The sequence below is a fragment of the Lontra canadensis genome, unplaced genomic scaffold (assembly GCF_010015895.1).
Source record: "Lontra canadensis isolate GAN:19392208 unplaced genomic scaffold, GSC_riverotter_1.0 scaffold107, whole genome shotgun sequence".
NCBI lineage: Eukaryota > Metazoa > Chordata > Mammalia > Carnivora > Mustelidae > Lontra > Lontra canadensis.
In genome coordinates, this window is record NW_022631101.1 from 709,793 (window position 1) to 733,663 (window position 23,871).

The window sequence follows — 23,871 nt, forward strand, 5'->3', positions numbered from 1 at the left end:
AATAAAGGACAAAACCCACATTATTAACTCCTTAAACACATGAAAAGCAGTTAACGATAAAACCATTTTAAGAAGAGTCTATAAACTAGGAATAGAAGAAACTTCCTCAATTGGATAAAAGACATCTGTGAAGAAAATACATTCAGCCAACACTGAATGTTTTCAGGAATAATGCAAGGATATTTGCTTTTGCTACTTCAGCACTGTACTGGTGTTTCTAGCCAGGGCCAGTAGGCAAGAAGAAGAAAAAAAGGCATTCAGATAGAAAAGGAAGAACTACAACTATATTTGCATATGATAAACTTGTATATTGAAAATCCTAAGAAGTCAACTTAAAATTATTAGAACTAATGAGGAAGTTCAGCAAGACTGTAGAAGATCAACATAAAAAATTAATTTCTATACACTAGCAAAGGACAATCCAAAACTGAAATTAAGAAAAGATTAATATTTACTTGATAATTTCAGATATCCCATTTCACCTAGCTTTACTGCTTTGGTGAAGTAACATTCACTGCAAAATCTAAAAGAAGAAAGCCACATAAAATCCTCCTTATCAGAACAAATAATTATTTATGTGAGGTATCCTGCACATGTTATCTGATGCATGTATATGCACATACACACATATTTTTTATATTAATCCATGAAGACTGAAACCTGTTTTCTATAAATTACATTATGTTTTGTCATGGTTTTTAAAGATTTTATTAAGTAATTTCCACACCCAACGTGAGGCTTCAACTCACAACCCCAGGATCAAGAGTCACAAGCTCCACTGAGTAAGCCAGCCAGGTGCCCCATGTTTTGTTATGTTTATGCCATCGCTTTAACAACTCCTTGTTGTTACAGGGATATACCAATTCTTTTCAGAATCTATTGATGAACACTTGTTATATCCACTTATAAAAGCTCAATGACATCATTGATATGATACTTATCTTTTCTGTTTGAAATTTCCTATTCTAAGGCCTGTAGATCTAAGAGAGACACATTAAACAGTTTAAAATATACTGGCCAATTCCTTTTCAATGTCTGTGTATGTTTTTACTGGCACCCACAGATGAAAGTGTGTAAAGATGCCAACCTTGCCCCAATAATGAATACATTTGAAAATTAAATGGCCAGAAGTTCCTGGGTGGCTCAGCAGGTTAAGTGTCCAACTCTTGATCTCAGATCAGGAATGGTCTCAGGGTCATGAATTCAAACCCCATGTTGGGATCCATGCTGGGCATGGAGCCTACTTTTAAAAGAAAAATTAAATGACCAAATGTTAATAATTTTTAAAAAATCTTTTCCTTTGGGGATCAGGAAGGAGAATACTTGATAGGGAACTTGAGAAAACTACTATCCTTGAAGTTCAACATAATCCTACCTGAAATGTTGATGGAAGAAATGCTACCATACTCTGAATACAATCATAGCTAAAGCCTTGAGACACCTGGGTGGCTCAGTCATTAAGCATCTGCCTTTGGCTCAGGTCATGATCCCAGGGTCCTGGGATGGAGCCCCGCATCAGGCTCCCTGCTTGGCGGGAAGCCTGCTTCTCCCTCTCCCACTCCCCCTGCTTGTGTTCCCTTTCTCGTTCTCTCTCTGACAAATAAATAAATGAAATCTTTTTAAAAAATAATATCAAAGCCTCAATGAAACTATGCAGAATAAAAAAAGCAATTACCAATTGATTGACTTTACTTGCTTGAGTTTACTATGACAATTTTGTCATTAGTAACTACTTTTGACATTTTCTAAGTGCTATATTAAAATTCTACTCTAATACTGTAGTGGGGACAAAAGATTCAAGTGTTATGTAGTATCCTATTACTGAAAGGCTAAAAAAATAATTTTCAGTTAGGCTGTACTGTCATAAAAATCACAAAGAATAGTTAAACTCATATTGTATGTAAGCAGTGGAACACCAGACAGAGTCCCAAATGATAAGAACCCAACTTGAGAACGATTTTATAAATTAGCCAAAGACAGCCCCTGTGTATTGGCCCTATGTTATTTACTTCTTCATAGCAAGCTGGGACCGTTAGCTTAGAAGCCTGCTAGTGCCACACTCAAATCCAATTAAACGCATTCATTTGTTTTTGTTTTATTTAATTTTATTTTTTCAGTGTTCCAAGACTCACTGTTTATGCACCACACCCAGTGCTCCATGCAATATGTGCCCTTCTTAATACTCACCACCAGGTTCACCTAACTTCTCAAGCCTTTCCCCTCCAAAACCCTCAGTTTGTTTCTCAGAGTCCACGGTCTCTCTCATGCTTCTTCTCCCCCTCCGATTTCCCCCAATTCACTTTTCCTTTCCTTCTCCTAATGTCCTCCATGCTATTCCTTATGCTCCACAAGTAAGTGAAACCATATGATAATTGACTTTCTCTGCTTGACTTATTTCACTCAGCACAATCTCCTCCAGTCCCGTCCATGTTGATGCAAAAGTTGGGTAGTCATCCTTTCTGATGGCTGCGTAATATTCCATTGTATATATGAACCATATCTTCTTTCTTTTTTTTTTTTAAGATTTTATTTGTCAGAGAGAGAGAGAGTGAGCACAGGCAGACAGAATGGCAGGCAGAGGCAGAGGGAGAAGCAGGCTCCCTGCTGAGCAAGGAGCCCGATGTGGGACTCGATCCCAGGACACCGGGATCATGACCTGACCTGAAGGCAGCCGCTTAACCAACTGAGCCACCCAGGTGTCCCTGAACCGTATCTTCTTTATCCATTCATCTGTTGAAGGGCATCCTGGCTCTTTCCAGAGTTTGGCAATTGTGGCCGTTGCTGCTACGAACACTGGAGTACAGATGGCCCTTCTTTTCACTACATCTGTATCTTTGGGGCAACAGTGTCTTTTGAAAAGCACAAATTTTAAATTTTGATGAAGTACAGCTGATCAATTTTCTTATATGGATCATACCAAGAACTCCGTGATAACTCAAGGTGATAAAGAAAACTATCCCACATTTTCCAGACTTTTTACTGTTTAGGATTTACATTTAGGTCTAAGACCCATTTTGAGTTTTTTTTTTTCATATGGTATGATGTATAGGTTGAGAGTCATTCTTTTGCACAGGGATGCTTAATTATTCCTTAATACTTTGCTGAAAGATTATTTCTCCCATTAAATTGCTTTGGCACAGTTGTCAAAAGTCAATTGACCACATATATTTGGGTCTACTTCTGGACTCTATTATGTTCTACTGTTTTATGTGTCTATCCTTTCACCAATACCACACTATCTTGATATTAAGTCTTGAGATCAGATAGTGTGAATCTTCCAATATTGTTTTATTTTTTTATTTTTTAGTTCATTTTTATTTCTTTGCTTCTTGCAGATTTTAGAAATAGCTTGTCAATTTCTGCAAAAACGCCTGCTGGAATAGTGAGTGGGACTGTGTTGCACTTATAGATCAATTTAGGATAAATTGCTTAACAAAATTGAGTCTTCCATTCTATGAGAAACTCATTATCTATTTGTTTGAATGATCTTTTAATTTTTTCATCAGTATTTTGTAATATGCAGCATAGAGATCACACACACTCATGTCCCCTGCTCGCCCCCCCCATATTTATATATTTGGTGCTATTGTAAATGGTACTGCTTTTTTCTTTCCTGATTTCAATTTCCAATACTTCAGAACAAGTATAGTGATTTCTGTATATTAGTCTTTTATCCAGTGACTTTGCTAAACTAATTTATTAGTTCTTTCGTTAATTCCTTGAACTTTTCTGCATAATCTTGGCTTCTGCAATTAGTTTTATTTTTTCCTTTCCTGTCTTTTTTTTTTCTCACCTTAGTGTGTTGGCTACTACCTCCCATATGATGTTGACATGGTGTGGTGAGAGTATAAGTCCTTGCCTTGTTTCCAAACTTCAGGTGAAAGGATCCAATCTTTTTTTTTTTCCCCCTTCTAGTGGTTTGTATTTTACTTTTTATATTAACTAACCAGAATTAAAATAAAAACTTTAAAAAAGAATTCAATCTTTCACCATTAAAAATGATGCTATCAATATTTTTGCCATGGCCTTTATCAGCTTGAGGAAGTTTCTCTTTAATTCCTAGGTTCTGGGTTTTTTTTTTTTTAAGTCATGAATTGATGTTCAATTTTATCAAAACCTTCTTCTCCTTCTAACTGAATTAGACAGTTTGACTTCTGTATATTGAAACAATCTTCAATTTCAGAATCTATACCACTTGTGATGAATTATCCTTTGTAGAAACTGCTAAATGATATTTTGTTGGGAATTTCCACATCTATTGTCATGAAGAATATTAGTAGTTTTCTGCTTTTATAATGTCACTGTTGGATTTTGTTATCAGGGTAATGCTGCTTCATAAAATGACACGTATCGTGTCTATAATTTTTTTTAAGATTTTGATTAGAATGAAAATCATTTTTTTCCTGACGTATTTGGCTAGAACTTGCCAGTAAAGCCATTTGCCCCTAGGTTTTCTTCACTAGATGGGTTTTTTCTTTTTTAAAAATTTAAACAAAAAAGCTAGTAGAACTAATAAATTACTTTAGCAAGTTATTAGTTTTAGAGGTAGAATTTAGTGATTCATCAGTTGCATACAACACCTAGCTAAAATGCTAGATGGTTTTTATCTATACATTCAACTTATTTAGGAGATATAGGACTATCCAGGCTCACTTCTTGTATATGCTTTGATAATACGTGTCTTTCAAGGAATTCATACATTTTGTTGAAATTGTTAATTTTATCAGCATAAAGTTGTTTCTAATAGGAAGCTTGTTCCCAATATTTTCAGGGACCTTGACACCTGGAAGCCATGCACTAAGTTGACATTCTAGAACTGCTGCTCCTGGTGGTGGGTAACAGGTATCACTTGCCTGATACAGTTTAATTCCATTTGGAATAGAGAACATACTTTGCATGATTTTACTTTTAAGTTTGGTATGGTTTGCTTTATGGTCCAGAATACGATTTATATTGGCAAATGTTCCAAATCACTTGAAAGTAATGTGTATTCAACCACTATTGGATGACATGTTCTCTAAATGGCAAATAAGTCAAGCTGGGTGCTAATGTTGTTCAAGTCTTCAATATCCTTACTGATTTTCTGTCATCTTGTTTTGTCAATTACTAAGGGAACTATTTAGTTTTCCAAATATACTTGTGGGTTTCTATCAGTTCTTGCTTCATGAATCTTGAAACACTTGTTAGGTACATATACATTTAGAATTGTATGTTACTTGCTAATATTCCTTGTATGAACTCTTTGTTGGTATGAATATAGATAGTCTAGCTTTCTTTTGATTAGTTTTAGCATGGCATACCTTTTTTCACCCTTAGTCTTTTAGCCTACCTACCTCTTTATATTAAAAAGTTTCTCTTACAGAAAACATAAAGCATATCTTAGGTTTTGCTTTTTTATCCAATCTGACAATCTGTTTTAAGTGGTGTGTTTAGAACATTTACATTTAATGTAATTATTGATATCACAGGATTTAAACATCATGCTACTGTTTACTATTTCCACCATGTGTTATTTGTTCAATTTTCCTGCTTTTGGATAGTTTTTTTTTTTTTAATAATTCCATTTTGTCTCTACTTCTGGCTTATTAGTTATATACCAGTTTAAGTTTCTTAATGGTTCCTCTGGGGCTTATAATATGCACCTATAATTTTTCACAGTCTACCTTCTAATATTATGTGGATTCATTTAGTGTAGAACAGCAAGCTTCCAATTCCTCTCTGCTCTGCTTTATGGTATTGTCACATTTTACTTCTTGTATATGCTATAAACTCACAAAACAGCTCACATTTTTGCCTTAATGAATATTTTCAAGTGATTAAAAATAAGAAAAACTATTTTATATTTGCCTTGATTTTAAGCATTTTCAAAGTTCGTTTATTCATTCTGTCTCAATTTCTCTCTCTTTCTCATTCCATTTCCTTCTTTTTCACTTTTCTTTTCTTCTCTCTTTTGATCCGAATTTACTTCTGGTATAATATTCTGTAGAAATTCCTTTAATATTTCTTATAGTACTGATCTGCTGGTAGTGAATTCTATTGGCTTTTATTTATCTGAAAATATTTATTTTTGCACTTTTTTGAGAAACATTTTCATTGGGCTAGGAATTTTTCATTAGCACTATTTTGTTTCAGATTGTTAAAGATACCACTCCACTGACTCTGGCTTGAATGGTTTTTGGTGAGAAGTAGGCTTTTTTTCTCATCTCTGTTCTTTGTATGTAATGTGTCCTTTTTCTCTGCCATCAATATTTTGCCTTGTTTATTTTTAGCTATTTGGCAATAATAGATCAAGTTTCCTTTCTTGTTTTTTGTTTTTATATCCTGCTTGGGTACTCAGAGGTTCTTGGATTTGGCAGAGGTCTTGGTATTATTTTGGGGGAAATTCTCTGCTACTATCTCTGCAAATATTTTTTTTCTCTCTTTCTCTCCTCTCTTCCTAGATTTCCATCACATATATGAGACCATAAAGAAGTTTTCCCATGGTTCTTTGATACTTTATTCTGTGTTCTTTACACTTTTTGTTTTAGTTTGGATGATTTCAATTGATCTATATCCAAGTTCTGACACTTTTCTCAGCTTTGTTGAGCCTACTCATGAATCCTTCAAAAGCATCCTTTGTAATACATTTTCTTTTCCAGCATTTCCTATTTGATTCTTCATTAATTTCTACTGAGATCCCCCCATCTGTTCATGTATATTGTCTGCCCTTCTCACAGAAGCACTCAACACATCCAACAGTTATGTAAAATTCGGATATTTCCAAAATATGCTCATCTCAATGTGTGTTTTATTAATTAGTCTAATGCTGCTTGGCAGAGGATTATTTGTTCTTTTCAATTTGTTCTTTTTTTTTTTAAGATTTTTATTTATTTATTTGACAGACAGAGATCACAAGCAGGCAGAAAGGCAGGCAGAGAGAGAGAGAGAGGAGGAAGCAGGCTCCCCGCCGAGCAGAGAGCCCGATGCGGGGCTCGATCCCAGGATCCTGAGATCATGACCTGAGCCGAAGGCAGAGGCTTTAACCCACTGAGCCACCCAGACGCCCCTGTTCTTTTCATTTTGTAATTTTTTTTATTGCATGCCAAATAGCATGTATGGATCAGTGGAGACTGAAGTAAATACTATATTTGTCTGCAACTGGGCACTGCTGTTCTGCTAGGATGTTAGGATGAACCAATCTGGAATTAGATTCTGCTGTTGCAATAGTTATCTTCAGTACACCACTTCACATTTTTTCTGTTACCTGGTGTTTAGGGTAGGGGCTTGAGTGCTGGAGTATTTTTCTCAATGTTCCTTCTTCACCCTCAGCTTTGGCCATCCCTGTGTACCTGTGCCTATCTTTGCCGCAGGGTTCTCTATGTTCTTGCCATTTTCCCAATGTTGCCTGCTATTGCTTAACGCTAGGAGCAAGCCAGCCTGTTTATGGGAAAGAGAGATATTCTTTATTGTCTTGGTTTGGTCTCAGTTTTGAGTGGGGATTGGAGAGGACAGATTTTATGCATTTGGGGGAGCTAGGACTACATAACCCCCAAAATGAGACAGAAGCTCTCTTCCCTCAGCTATGAGCAAAAAAGCTAATACTGCCATCTTCTGACCAATCTAAAGACAAGAATTCACACCAAAGGACAGGAGTGAGAGAATTAAAGAAAAGCAAAACAAAACTTCCTTGTCTGACCCAGACCCAAGTCTTACCCTGCTAGGATCTTTTCATTTATATGAGCTGAGAAATATGTTTGGTTTACGCAACTCTATGTTACATTTAAAAAATATATATATTTTATTTATTTCTTTGACAGAGAGACACAGCAGGAGAGAGAACACAAGCAGGGGGAGTGGGAGAGGGAGAAGCAGGTTTCCCGCAGAGCAGGGAGCCCAGTGCGAGGGCTCAATCCCAGGACCCCGGGATCATGACCTGAGCCAAAGGCAGATGCTTTATGACTGAGCCACCCAGGTGTCCCTATGTTACATTTTTCACTACTTAAAACTAAACTCACCCTAAATGATAAAACCACCATGAGCTCTCATGACCTTCCTTTGTAGGGGATGACAGTAAAGAAATGCATTAGAAACCCTGATTTCTGATGATATAGTGCAACTTGAACTAGCCTCTTGGAAGCCAGGTTAAGTGAGTACTTTGGTCACCTTGTTCATCCAATGAGGGAAATGTGATAGAAAAATTATAATGCAGGGGCACCTGGGTGGCTTAGTGGGTTAAGCTTCTGCCTTCGGCTCAGGTCATGATCTCGGGGTCGTGGGATTGAGCCCTGCATCTGGCTCTCTGCTCAGCAGGAAGCCTGCTTCCCCCTCTTCCTCTGCCTGCCTCTCTGCCTACTTGTGATCTCTCTCTGTCAAATAAATAAATAAAATCTTAAAAAAAAAAGAAAAATTATAATGCACCAATTTATAACACTACTGAATTGTACTAGGGCATTCTAGGCTAAATTGAGACCTAAAGAAATTTCACAGAAAGATAAGGGTGCTGACACCCAATTTACCTGTATCCCCCCAAACCCAGGGAATTTAGAAAATTAACTTCAGGGATTTTATTCTTTAGTTTTGTCCATAATGCCACCTACTGAAATAGAGTAAACACATTTGGGTTCTTAACCATGGGGGATAATATCTCAGCAGTTTATTACTTCAGTAAAGTTGGTAAATTTTAGTTGAAAAAAGCTATAAATGAAGTACAAAAAAGAAAAGACAAAGCCAAAATTTTGCTTGTCAGAGAAAACCACTGCATATATGATGATGAGTAATCTTTCATACAACATCTATGAAGTATGTGTTTGAACACATATGTATACAGACTTAAATAACTGGATATTATGAAGGTACAATCACATTTTCACTGCACAATATGCATGATTCTTTGTCATTTTAGATTGATTCCTTACTTTCTGTAACTCCATTTGGTACGAATTTAGAGAAATTTATTCAAACACCTACCTATTTCCAGTTTAAAAAATTACCCACATTCTACAATTTTTTCTATTAAAATTGCTTTATCATAAATTATTATTCTATGTTTCCAGGTGGGTATGCACATTTTACATATATATATAGTATTTCCATAGATATATATGCATGTATGTAAAATGTGCATACCCACCTGGAAATACTACATATCCTATATATGGTGTACATACACTATATATACACATGTACATATATAGTATGACTCTGCTCTAACAAACTTGTGTATTTTTCAAACCCACCAACAGAATACATTGTTTTTGGAAGATAGAGACTAGCAAGTAAAAGGCAATCCTATCTTAATAACCAATACATTTCGTAAGATGTTCAGAAAAATTCAAGATTTTTCCTTTCTTTGTGTGAGTGGGAGGACAGGGATGGAGAATTTGATAAAATTAAAGCCCTCCAAAAGCATCACAGATTACACCTAAGGAGGTTTGAATTGGACAAACACTGTAACTCTTAGAAATCAGTCAGATCAAAAGAACTTTGATGTCAATATGGAGACTAAAGAACCAAAGTATTGTAATTTTGACATTTATTAAGAAAGTATTTTTCATTAGTAACCATTTCTGACACTTTGCGAATATTACAGTAAAACTCTGCCTTAACACACAGGGCAGGAGTAAAAAGTCAATTATGTAAAATGCAGTGTAACCAAAAACATTGTTTTTCAGTTTGTACTGTCGTTTAAAGTGCACATACATGTGTACACACACACACACACACACACACACACAGTGCTAAACTTAAACTGATGGTATACTGTATAGCAAGAGACCACATGGTAAGAATTCAGCTCATCCTGTTTAAGACAGGACAAAGGATTGGAGCCAATCCCCACAGGGTTACAGCCAAGTTCACGTAATTTCAGATTGCAATATTGCTTGATATCCAGTATTTCAAGGAATGTTTTCACACTTGAAGTGCTTATATCAAGGTTACTTGCAGGATTCCTCCTCCAAACATTAAAAAAAAATTTTTTTTGGGGGGGGATGAACTTAATAAAATTTTTAAATAGGATACTTTTATACATTTTTAGTCATTAAGCAAAAAGTACTGAGCACCTACAATGAGTCACACAATGAGTCATGGTTTTGTAAACTCAGTAATGAATGAAGCCCCTTCCCTCACTAAGTTTGTATTAGATAGGACATGGGTTTAGGCACACTCATCATTGTACTTTTGTCACTCTTCTCTTTTAAAAGCCCTAGTGCAACGACAGTTAAAGTCATGCACAATGCCTGTTAAAGTTGTGACAAAATTCCTTTATGGGAACTCTCCGGTTAGATGTCTCTGCTGTGTGGTCTATTGTGAATGTCGAGGTTGGGCAGAAACACTACATTTTCATTAAAGAAAATTTTTCTACTATAATAGCTGTAGTGATTGGAAAATTTCAGTTCCTAGTTGAGGGCTTCAGAACAAACAGAACTGTTTTATAGAACTTCATTTCTGTATGGATTCTCTGATGAAGGATAATCCTTACCATACTCTTCGCTTTTATAGAATTTATCACCACTGTGGACTCTCTGATGAATAAGGAGACCTGAGCTCCAACGGAAACCCTTACCACAGGCATCACATTTGTATGGTTTCTCTCCTGTGTGGACTCTCTGATGAGCCTGAAGGTTTGATCTCTGACTGAAGCCCTTTCCACACACCTCACATTTGTATGGTTTTTCCCCAGTGTGGACTCTGTGATGAGCTTGAAGACTTGAAAACCCACTGAAACCCTTACCACACTGTTCACATTTATAGGGCCTCCCTTCTGTGTGGACCCTCTGATGTGCTTGAAGGCGTGAACTCTCACTGAAGCCCTTTGTGCATACCTCACATTTGTATGGTTTCCCTCCTGTGTGGACCCTCCGATGTGCTTCAAGGCGTGAACTCTGACTAAAGCCCTTCCCACACATCTCACATTTGTATGGCTTCACTCTAGTGTGGACTCTCTGATGACCTTGAAGATATGCTTTCTGACTGAAGCCCTTCCCACATACCTCACATATATATGGTCTCTCTCCAGTGTGGACACTCTGATGGCTTTGAAGGTATGATCTCTGACTGAAGCTCTTACCACACTCATCACACTGGTATGGCTTCTCTCCTGTGTGGACTCTCTGATGGGCCAGAAGAGTTGAGGCCTTACTGAAGCCCTTACCACATTCTCCACATTTATAGGGTTTCTCTCCAGTGTGGACTCTCTGATGAATTTGAAGATTAAAGCTCCAACTGAATCCCTTCCCACACTCCTCACATTTGAATGGTTTTTCTCCAGTGTGGACTCTCTGATGGCCTTGAAGGTGTGAACTCCGACTGAAGCCCTTCCCACACTCTTCACACTTGTATGGTTTTTCTCCAGTGTGAACTCTCTGATGGCCTTGAAGGTATGAATTGCGACTGAAGCCCTTCCCACACTCTTCACATTTGTATGGTTTTTCTCCAGTGTGGACTCTCTGATGGGCTTGAAGGTATGAACTCCGACTAAATCCCTTGTCACACTCCTCACATTTATAAGGTTTCTCTCCTGTGTGGACTCTCTGATGAACATTAAGAACTGACCTATGACTGAAGCCTTTACCACAGGCATTGCATTTGTATGGCTTCTCTCCAGCGTGGGCTCTCTGACGATCTTTAAGTTTTGAATTCCAACTGAAGCCATTCCCACAATCCTTATAAGCTTTCTCTCCAATGTGAATTTTCTGATGGCCTTGAAGATATGAATTTTGGTTGAAGCTGTTACCACATGCATAATGTTTATATGGCTTTTCCCTTGTGTGGACTATCTGAAGGTCCTGAAAATGGGAGGCCAGACTGAAGCCATTACCACAGTCCTCGGAATTATAAGGAATCTCTCCCATGTGAACCCTACGCTGAACGTTAAGATTTGAGCTACAAATAAAACCCTTCTCATATTCCACATCTGTGTATAGTTTCTCTTCAGTGTGGGTTTTCTGGTGGACTTGAAGACAAGAACTCTGATCAAAGACATCCCCATTCTCTTCATGTTCATGGGGTTTCTCCACAGTACAGACCCTAAAAATACTGTTAAGGTCTAAGCTATGACTGAAGTCTTTCTCATAAATATTGCATCTACAGGAAGTCTCCCCGGTGTGAATAAGTTCACAAGTGTTAAGAGAGGGGCACTGACTGAAGTTCTCACCATATCCACATTTACATGGCTTCTCCTCTGTATGTTCTCTATTTTCTCTCTGATGGGACTGCAGGTGTGAACTCTCAAAAATACAACCATCTCCTCTATGAACCCTTGGATTAATACAAAGAGCTGAACTGTAACCCTTTCTACACAGACGGTAAGAATGCGTCTTCCCTTCTAAGTGTAACTGCTGATAAACTTCCGAGCTGGAATCATCACCGAAGGCTTTTCTGTACTCATGACAGGGATAGGACTTTTGCCCTGTTTGAATTAAGTCTTGATTAAGCAATGAAACCTTTATGATGTTCCCTCCACAGTCATGGCAGTTTTTTTCTGGACTGTGTACTCCCACATTGTCATTGTGATGTGATACCCAACTGGTGCTGTCACACTTACAGAAATTATTTTTCATCAAAATTTGCTGACATCTACACTGATAATTATGTGACTGTGTCAGATACATTTTCCTCCAGGAATGCTGGGATCTCCAAGATGGAAATTCTTGACCTTCTAGGTAACTGGAAACATCCTCTATATGAGTCAATATACAGTTCTCGTCTTCAGAAATATGAACTGGGACTCCTGCCCAAAGCTTGCAGGGGACATCGCCTCGTTTTTGCAACTGAGAAATATTCCCTTGAAAATTTTTCATGGACTCTTGACACCTGGTTAACCTGCCTGCACCTTGTTGCCAGGTCTGCCGGGAAGAAACCTCTTTGGGAGAAATGTAGTGTAATCCCACTTCTTGATTACTCTCCATATTGTGTTGACTCTTGGCTCCTATAATAATAAAGAGAATTTAGACATGTGCACGAGTGAATTTTTTATCCAGAGATTTTCAAGATTTTGCACTTAGGTCATGACATGAAACTTTAATGAACTATGGAAAAATTCATGTTACTTTTTTTTTTTTAAGATTTTATTTGTTTATTTGACAGAGACAGAGATCACAAGTAGACAGAGAGGTAGGGAAAGAGAGGGAGAAGCAGGCTCCCCGCTGAGCAGAGAGCCCAATGCGGAGCTCAATCCCAGGACCCTGAGATCATGACCTGAGCCGAAGGCAGAGGCTTAACCCACTGAACCACGCACCCCTCATGTTACTACTTCTAAGAGTACTTAGAAAGTAGCTCTTCTTTGGTTATATTCAGGAATATAAGTAGGATCCACATAATTCAGGCTATCTGTATGCCTCAAAATCAGGGCTTTGCAATACAACCTAGAAACATCAAACACGGTAGCCCTGTTCAAAAGCCCTATTAAAACCATATAAGTATTATCATGGGTTTATCATGAGTTGCCTGGAGATCCCACAGACAAACTAGAAGGCGGTATTCTCAAATTGGAAAGAATAGGATTCAAGCAGACAAATGGTTTTTGTCCTGATAATAACTTTTGCTTTTTTTCTCTGGCATGTGGGTATGGCAATGTTTTTTGTTTTTTGTTTTTTATTTATTTTCAGCATAACAGTATTCATTGTTTTTGCACCACACCCAGTGCTCCATGCAATCCGTGCCCTCCCTAACACCCACCACCTGGTTCCCCCAACCTCCCACACCCCCCCATGGCAATGTTTTAGTTTGTGTTAGGAGATAGTGTTAAATGCTGTGCAAAGGTAAACACAGAGGCAACATATGGACTCTCTAATAAGCTGTTTATCATCATGAGAATAAACAACTCTTCTAAGTCACTTTATGCTATATCAGTTTCAACTCTTTAAAAAAATTGTATGGTATATATGAACCATATAATTTTTTTTTTTTTTTTTGAGAACCATATCATCTTTATCCATTTGTCTGTTGAAGGGCATCTTGGTTGGCTCTTTCCACAGTTTGGTGATTGTGGCCATTTTTGCTATGAACATTGGGGTACATATAGCTCTTCACTGCATTTGTATCTTTGGAGGGTTTTAGAAGGGAGCGGGGTTGGGGGTTAGGTGAGCCTGGTGGTGGGTATTAAGGAAGGCACGTATTGCATGGAGCACTGGGAGTGGTGCATAAACAATGAATCTTGGAACACTGAAAACATAAAATTAAATTAAAAAAAAAAGATATTTCACAATTAGCGAAGGACATTGTATAGATCAGAATGTGAAACACTGTGACAGAATTCAACTCCAAAGACAGGAAAAAAAAAAAAAAATGGAGGTTGAAGGAGGGAGCACAGCCAAGATCCCTGGCACCTTCGGGTGTCCTTTGAGGCAAATCACCAAAAACCAAAACTCAATGAACACTGACTTTGGCTTGTGTCCTTTTCCTGGAAAAATACTTTAATGTTTAGGGATTTTGAAGCACCATAAGACTTGAAGACAGGCACATTTTGGTGGAAATGGTCTGTCACTTAGTTATTAACACTCTGCTTATGAGCAGACAGCAAATCCTCATATCCTGGTAAGAAGTATCCTTCGTGCAGACAATGGATTCAGCAGGGTTGACGTAATAACGTACATTTATCTAGAATATTCACTTATTGAAGAGTGACATAACACAGTTGATACTGAAAAAAACATGTCATAAACCCCAGATATTTAAGAGGAATATAAAGTGAAACAATCTTTTAGTTCCCATTTTGGAAAAGAGCAACTTGAAGCTTTTTTTTTTCCTTCTCATTACAGGCTTGGTTTTATTATTTTTTTTATTATGTTCAGTTAGCCACTGTATAGTACATAATTAGTTTTTGATGCAGTGTTCGATGATTCATTAGTTAAGTATGATACCCAGTGCTCATTACGGCACATGTCCTCCTCAATACCCATCACCCTGTTACAACTCCCCCCCCCCCCACCATCTTCCCCTCTGAAACGCCCAGATTGTTTCTCAGAGTCCATAGTCTCTGATGGTTCATCTCCCTCTCTGATTTTGCCCCCTTTGGATTTCCCTCCCTTCCCCTCTGGTCCTTCCTGCTACTGCTTATGTTCCACGTATGAGTGAAACCATAGGATAATTGTCTTTCTGTGCTTGGCTTAGTTCACTTAACAGAATCCCCTCCAGTTCTTTTCTTTTCTTTTTTTTTTTTTTAAAGATTTTATTTATTTATTTGACAGAGATCACAAGTAGGCAGACAGGCAGGCAGAAAGAGAGAAGGAAGCAGGCTCCCCGCTGAGCAGAGAGCCCGATGCGGGGCTCGATCCCAGGACCCTGAGATCATGACCTGAGCTGAAGGCAGAGGCTTAACCCACTGAGCCACACAGGCGCCCCCAGTTCTCTTCTTTAAAAGATTTTACTTATTTATTTGACAGAGAGAAAGGGATGGGGGTAGAACAAACAGAGGGAGCAGCAGGCAGAGGGAGAAGCAGGCTTCCTGCTGATCAGGGAGCCCAATGCAGGACTTGATCCCAGGACCCCAGAATCACGACCTGAGCTGAAAGCAGACACTTAACCGACAGCCACCGAGATGCCCCAACATGTATTTTTCTAACACGTGACAGCCCATTAACTCTCTACAGCATCCAGAAAAGAAAGCAGTAAAACAGGATTCTTTTCATACATGAATACTATCCTCAAACATAATCATTCTTCCTTTTCTGTGTTTGTCTGTCTATCCACACTAGAACATATATCTACCAGGATGAACTCTTTGATTCCAGCAAACAGGAGTTACTCAATAAGCATATGATGAATAGATCCCAGGGTGAGTCATTCTCACTCTCAGAACTATAAGGGCATGGATACATGTTGTTGTTCATGGGAAAGAAACTGGTGACAGTAAATTTGCCACAAAGTTGAAAAGCTGTGTAAGAGGCAGGGCTACCGTTAGGGGATCACCCGCTGATGAGAAAAGCCAAGGTCACAGGAATCTTGTGGATTGAGTCTTTTTAATTTTTAAAATAACTTAAAATAGTGTATTTTTTCTTGTATAAAATCTACTGGTAACCCCTCATTATCCCCAACTTAAAAAAAAAAAGGCGGGGCGCCTGGGTGGCTCAGAGGGTTAAGCCTCTGCCTTTGGCTCGGGTCATGATCCCAGGATCCCGGGATCGAGCCCCGCATCGGGTTCTCTGCTCAGCGGGGAGCCTGCTTCCCTTCCTCTCTCTCTCTGCCTGCCTCTCTGCCTACTTGTGATTTCTGTCTGTCAAATAAATAAATAAAATATTTTAAAAAAAAGGGAAAAAGGAAATGCCACACTGATGCCGGGGTGGCATTAGAATCGGGGGCACAGCAAAGACTGCAGGGTAAAACTTTATGGCACATCCATACGTACTCCTCTTGGTACTTAAGGAAAAAATACGAGTGGGGTGCCTGGGTAGCTCAGGGGGTCAAGTGTCCAACTTGATTTCAGCTCAGGTCATGATCTCAGGGTTGTGAGATCAAGCCCCATGTCAGACTGTGCTGGGCGTGGGGCCTGCTTAAGATTCTCTCTCTCTCTACCCCCTTGCCCTTCCCCCCCTACCAAAAAAAACCTACGACATTTAGTGATGTCTCTGGCTTCTCAAAAGCCAGGCTTCCAGTTGTTACATGAATATCTTATCACCTAAAGATGAAGTGAAGGAGGGGCATCTGGGTGGCTCAGTGGGTTAAAGCCTCTGCCTTCGGCTCAGTTCATGATCCCAGGGTCCTGGGATCAAGCCCCAAATCAGGCTCCCTGCTCAGTGGGGAACCTGCTTCCTCCCTCTAACCCCCTCCACCTGCCTCTCTGCCTACTACTTGTGATCTTTGTCACATAAATAAATAAAATCTTAAAAAATTTTTAACAAAATTTAAAAATAATAAAAAATAAAATAAAAACATTAAAAAAGGTGAAGAATACAAAATACAAATACAAAATACAAATACAAAAAAAAAGATGAAGAAAAAATACATGTTGGGGCATCTAGGTGGCTGAGTTGGTTAAGTGCCTGCCTTCAGCTCAGGTCACGATCCTGGGGTCCCGGGATCGAGTCCTGCATTGGGACATACTACAGGAGGCAGATAAAGTAAACAGCTTATGCATGAGAAGCTTAGAATCTAGCTAGAGTTCATCATGATGCTTACAGTTTTGTTTGGTATCATCAGAAACACTCAGTATGTATTCATAAAGATACCATTTAATATGTTCTATCGTTTGGGACTGACATGGTGGCTTGAGGACATGGCAGCAGCTTGCTATGAATAGTTCTTTGGGGGGTGTTATATGCAAACAATGATTCTTGGAACACTACACCAAAAACTAATGATGTACTGTATGGTGACTAACAATAATAAAAAATAATTTTAAAAAAAACCTCTTTCAATAGAGAACCGTACATCACGTATGACATGACCCCTCTCAAATATTTAAGAGATTAAAGTTTCTATTTGACCAGTGGCTTTCCAATGTTAAAGGAATACAGGAAGGGGAAAAAAAGGTTATTTCACTTGGTTTCAGGCTCTATGGAAAAATTACACATTGAACAACAGTAACCTGAACTTCCTTCAGCCAGGGGTGCAAACCAGAACACCCTGTCATTTCCTTTCCTTCTCTCAACGTTTAAGTTCTATCTTAGTATCAAAGGCCGGGTGCCAATGAGAAACCGTGTTAAGTCAAATTCATAAATGAACTTTTCTGATGGAGAAAATATGCACTGCAAAAGAGCACTAAAAGACCTCATCTCAAGGAGGAAAGCTGAGAATTTATAATTTATTTCACTTCCTTAGTGAGCCTGCTTTAGAGCTGGAGAAAGTCCATCATTCCAGCATCTTCTATGAACCAATTCAACAGCAAATGTTATAGGTGTTGTAAATACCAAACAATTCCTTTAAATTTAATAGTAAGCTAGTTAGTAAGAGCTAATAGTAATGAATTAAGAGAAAAAAAATCTCAATTTATATTTTCGTTTTCTCTCCTCTTTTAATAGAAGCTAGTCAAGAATATCAATCCGGGTGACCCAGGATGAGATGACCTTGCATTCTTACTGACCCTGTTGGCTTTTTTTGGTATAGTGTTCAATGATTCATTAGTTGTTTATAACATCCAGAGCTCATCACATTACGGGCCCTCCTTAATACCCATCCCCCAGTTACCCCATCTCCTCCACCCACCTCCCTTTCCACAACTCTTAGTTTGTTTCCCAGAGTCTTACTGACCTTTTAGAAAGCGAGAGAAAGGAAGGCACTTTTTGGGCAGTAGAGGATACGAATAAACACTTGCACAGTTGGCCACTTCCTTCACCACATCTGAGACTTAGCTCTGGGAGAGTATATTTAACCTTTGGAGGATTTCTTGGGTCTCCATTGCTTTTCCTCACCATTGAATGAGTTTGATCTTTCTGTTTTGGAAGGTTATTAGTTATCGATTTTCTTTCCTTATCAGATTGTCGATTTCTTCTCATGTTAAGTTTTGGCAAATTAGGCTCTTCATGGAATTGGTACATTGCATCTAGGTTATCAAATCTGTGGGCTTAGAGTTTGTTTATAGTATTCCTTTATTATCCCTTTAATGTCCATAGGACCTGGGTGATGTCCCCTCTTCCATGTTTGCTATTAGTAATTTGTATCTTCTCTCTTCTTAGTTGGCCTGGCTAGATGCTTACTGATTTTAATTTTTCAAAGAACCAGCCTTTATTTTCTTTTGTTTTCCTCTATTGGTTTCCTGTTTTCAGTTGGATTTCTTCTCTAATTCTTATTATTTCTTTTCTTCTGCTGACTTTGGATTTAATTTGCTCTTCTTTTTCTAGTTTTCTAAGGTAGGAGCTTATATGGTGGATTTTAGATCTTTCTTCTTTTTAAATATTTTATTTATTTATTTGACAGAGAGAGAGAGAGAGATCACAAGTAGGCAGAGAGGCAGGCAGAGAGAGAGAGGGAAGCAGGATCCCTGCTGAGCAGAGAGCCCGATACGGGGCTCGATCCCAGGACCCTGAGATCATGACCTGAGCCGAAGGCAGAGGCTTAACCCACTGAGCCACTCAGGCGCCCCAGATCTTTCTTCTGTTCTAACATATATGCCTACAGTGCTTTAAACTTCCCTCCTAGCACTGCTTTCTCTGCATCCCACAAATTTTGATAAGCTGTGTTTTAATTTTCATTTAGTTCAAAGTATCTTTACATTTCTCTCAAGATTCTACTTTAACCCATGTGTTACTTAGACGTGTGTTGTTGCCTCTCTGTTTATTTTAAGATTTTCCAATTATTTAGTTTATTGGTTTCTAATAAAATTCAATTTTGGTCTGAGAGCAGACATTGTATGATTTCTCTTCTTTAAAATTTGGTAAAGGGGTGTCTTATGGCCCAGAGTGTGGTCTATCTTTGTGAATGTCCCCTGTGAGCGTGAGGAGAATTCTACCTAATTATCCAGGTTAAAAATGGCTCCAATACCCCCCCCTTCATTCCACAAGGCTATAACTTTAGAATTAGTTTTAATTCAATGTGCAGGGGGAAACATATAATATATGGAAACAAGAAGAGGTTATGTAGAGTGGGAGCAGAGGGCAAAATGCAGAAAATCCCCTTTATATGAGAGCATAAAATTGGCAGGCCTACCACAGCCTGAGATTTGATATCAGAACCACTATTAACGATCAAAAAAGTTATAAGAAAAACAGACTAAACATATGTATAATTTAAAAACCAAATTTGTATATTTTATTAGCAACACGACATTTTCTCCATATCTTCCTTATGTCTGAAGTTAGTTAAGGCAAATGTGTTAAGTTTTCTATTAAAAAGTAAATCTTAGGGGTGCCTGGGCGGCTCAGTGGGTTAAAGCCTCTGCCTTTGGCTCGGGTCGTGATCCCAGGATCCTGGGATTGAGCCCCGCATCGGGCTCTCAGCTCAGCAGGGAGCCTACTTCCTCCTCTCTCTCTGCCTGCCTCTCGGCCTACTTGTGATCTCTGTCAAATAAATAAAATCTTAAAAAAAAAAAAAGTAAATTTTGGCAGGGAATTGTAACTCCAGATACACATCAGTTTGGCACCTGTCAGATGTCCCTAAATGTTTATGAAAGTTTGTGTTAAAACTTGAGGTTTAGGGGCGCCTGGGTGGCTCCGTCAGTTAAGCATCTGACTTTGGCTCAGATCATGATCTCGGGGTGCTAGGACTGATCCCTGCATTGGGCTCTGTGCTCAGTGGGGAATCTGCTTCTCTCCATCCTCTCTGCCTCTCACCCTCTCATGTGCTCTCTCTCTCAAATAAATAAATAAAATATTAAAAAAAAAAACTTGAGGTTTAAATTAAGGTTAACATATAAAGTTAAACTATGGTTCAATTATTAACACAGTGATGTTTGATATCCTAGTAAGCCATAAGGGAATTAAAACTCCTGAAGGAAACAGCTGAGAGCAGCTGAGACCCACTGATAAGAATGCGGAGTTTCTTTGTTCAGTGCCAGATAACAATAAACTAAAGAAAGCAGAGTTAAAGATGAGGAATTCTTAGGGACTGTCTGTAAGAAAAACACCAACTTCTCAGCTGTTCTTTTTCACTATAGGGATTGACAATCAGGTTGGGACAGAGAGGGAGATTGGAGTGCAAGAAAATATCTATGAGAGATTATTTAAAGATAATGCTGGAGAAATCTGGTCCACCAGTGGACTCATGGCACTTTATTTCTATTTTTAAATTTAATTAATTAATTAGAGAGAGAGAGAGAGACCAGGTGGAGTAGCAGAGGGAGAGGGAGAAGCAGACTGCCCACTGAGCACAGAGCCAGACACTGGGCTTGATCCTAGGACCCAAGGATCATGACCTGAGCCGAGGGCAGACACTTAACCAACTGAGCTACTCCGGTGCTCCTCATGGCATTAAAAAAAAGAGTGGGGGGGGGGGGAGAAAGCACAGAGGGAGACAAACTATGAGAGACTCTGGACTCCAGGAAACAAACTGAGGGTTGCAGAAGGGTGGGGTATTGGGTAACCGGGTGATGGGTGTTAAGGAGGGCACATGATGTGATGAGCACTGGGTGTTCTATGCAACTAATGAATCATGGAACCACATCAAAAACTAATGAAGCACTGTATGTTGGCTAACTGAACATAATATAAATATAATATAAATAACATAATATAAATATAAATAATATAAATAAATAAATAAATAAATGAATGAATGAATTAGTACCACGAAGCCAGGGAAGCTCCAATACTGAAAGAGCTTAATATGTGTTCTGAAGATACTTTGGTCTTCATTGAAGGGGAAGTTTCTGGGTTTCTCCAAGGTGTTCAAATGCTGGTACTGGCCTCAGGGTCCCTCAGCAGAAGAATCATTAGAACCAGAAGAGCTGTGACACTTTGGGGTGTGTGTGCATGTGTGTGTGTGTGTGTGTGTGTGTAACACACGTGCACACACGCAGTCATGCCCAAGTTGCTCCTGGTAATGTGAATGTGGAGGTTTCTCTGCAGTAGTTGACAGATACAAAAATCTCACGTAACACTCCTGCTGGTGTATCTGACGTCCTTGACATGTGCTTTGGAGTCTGTCATTCCATCCTCAGACCTTCTAGGAGTCTGGACAGGAGGAAGGACTATAAACTGGGAAGGACTGAGATATAGTTAGCATCCCCTGAGAAATAAGAAAACCGAGCCACAAGGACATGAAATGTACCCCTGGTTGAGGGGGAGCACTGCCTCCCTGTGGACTTGGGGGGCCCTCTTGCCAGATACTATGCTCACGGATGTACAGAGTTGCTGCTTTCCAGTCTCTTCCCACAGAGAAAATTAAAATTGCCAAATACTTTTCTGAAAAGTTTAGTGGATTCAGATCTAGCCGTAGCCAGCCAATTACCAAGAGAAAGAAGAGCACGATAATTTGTAGGGAGCACCTCCTTACTTAAAGATGAAGGGATTCCTGCGGGGCTCAGTCGGTTAAGCCTCTGCCTTCAGATCAGGTCATGATCCCAGGGTCCTGGGATGGAGCTGCGTGGGGCTCCCTGCTCTGCCCCTCCCCCTGCTCCTGCTCTTTTGCTCACTCTCTCTCTCCCTCAAATAAATAAAATCTTAAAAAGAAAGAAAGAAAGAAAGAAAGATGGAGGTTACTAAAAGTAAGGATCTCCTGGTTAATGAAGTGGATGGTTTGGATATTATGGGAGATGACACTCTCTCATAAAGCAAATGAAAAACAGAAACAACTTGCTATAGAAGAAAAAGAAAAGAAAAGCCCCAAAGCCCTTGGTTTGTGGAGCCGTGATGTCTGTCTGGCTCTACGGACTGAAACTTCGCTTTCCATCCTTGCTGGGAGTTTCATTTTTCATCAGCAGCCCCCGGCACTGTTAAGGTACAGGGCTGGTAAAGGGTCATCATTCAGAAACCCTGGGGACTGTGACACCTCATGAAAGCGAGGGCTGCAGGTGGCTCTAAGAGGATGATGACTGTACCTCAGACGGAATTAGCCAGGCAGTTCCACGAAACAGATTCTGTTTACTTATGTGGCTTGATAAGTTGACTGTATGTACACCTAATCACTTGTTTTACTGTAAGTAAAATTATTTTGCTTATCACTTTCCAAATATGAGACATGATTTAGTGACTGGCAAGGAAGGCTGCACTTTTGAAAACAGATTATGAGATATTGTCAGATATATTTGGAACGTATGACCTAGAACAGCGTGAGAACACTAATGGTGAGAAACCATTTGTGAGGCTTAAAATGGATTTAGGAGGTTATGCACGTAACTTAAAAAAACCCAGAAGATATCAGCAGTACACTGCATGTCCAGATATCACTGCATGAAATACTTGTATCAGATGTGCAGATATGTACGTATACATACATCTGTCTGTACAGGGTTATATTATATAGTGGGGGACGTGACCAGAAAAGTATGAAAACCACTGGTCTAAATATTTGAGGAAAGTATAAACTTCACAATGAAATAATAGCAAGGCTCAAATGCAAAGTTCAAATATGGAAATGTGGAAAAATATCAATGAGTAGGTTTGTACCTTTTAGTTTCATGCCTACATGGGCTAAAGTTTCAAAATATAAGGAACAAATTAGCACTTGAAATAGATTCTTTCTCAGGGGCGCCTGGGTGCGTCAGTGGGTTAAAGCCTCTGCCTTCGGCTCGGGTCATGATCCCAGGGTCGTGGGATCGAGCCCCGCATCGGGCTCTCTGCTCAGCGGGGAGCCTGCTTCCTCCTGTCTCTCTCTGCCTGCCTCTCTGCCTACTTGTGATCTCTGTCTGTCAAATAAATAAATTAAAAAAAAAAAGAAAAATAGATTCTTTCTCTCCCTCAGGATATGTGAACCTTGAGAGTACAGCTTCTTTTTTTCTGTTTACAATGGCCACCAGCTGAAAGTTATACCCTAGATCCTCAAGAGAACGAAGATTTGAAAAAAAAAAAAAAATCTGGGCATTTCTTTCTTTTTTTTTTTTTTTTTAAAGATTTTATTTTATTTATTTGACAGAGAGAGATCACAGTAGACAGAGGCAGGCAGAGAGAGAGAGAGAGAGGGAAGCAGACTCCCCACTGAGCAGAGAGCCCGATGCGGGACTCGATCTCAGGATCCTGAGATCATGACCTGAGCCGAAGGCAGCGGCTTAACCCACTGAGCCACCCAGGCGTCCCAAAATCTGGGCATTTCTTTAAGCTAATAACAAACTATTGGAGAAATTAAGAAAACAATCCCATTTACAACTGCATCACAAAGAATAAAATATCTAGGAATAAATTTAACCAAGGAAGTGAAAAACCTATATGTTGGAAAAATTGCAAGACACAAAATTAATGAAGAGAAAAATTAACGAAAGAAATTGAAGAAGACACAAATAAATGGAAATATATTCACGCTCATGGATTGGAACAATTAATATTGTTAAAATGTCCATGCTACCCAAAGCAATTACAAATCCAGTAT

The 23,871-nt window shown here is 39.0% G+C and overlaps 1 protein-coding gene across 3 annotated transcripts in view; it reads right to left on the reverse strand.

Moving 5' to 3' along the window:
• Positions 1 to 9,965: 9,965 nt before the first annotated feature.
• Positions 9,966 to 23,871, reverse strand: part of ZNF112 (zinc finger protein 112) — a 39,382-nt gene continuing 25,476 nt past the window's right edge. For all 3 annotated transcript variants that reach the window (XM_032838863.1, XM_032838865.1, XM_032838864.1), the window contains exon 5: positions 9,966 to 12,907. In XM_032838863.1, the coding sequence (XP_032694754.1) occupies positions 10,410 to 12,907 (2,498 nt within the window). In that variant the 3' untranslated portion in view covers positions 9,966 to 10,409. The remainder of the gene's footprint in view (positions 12,908 to 23,871) is intronic.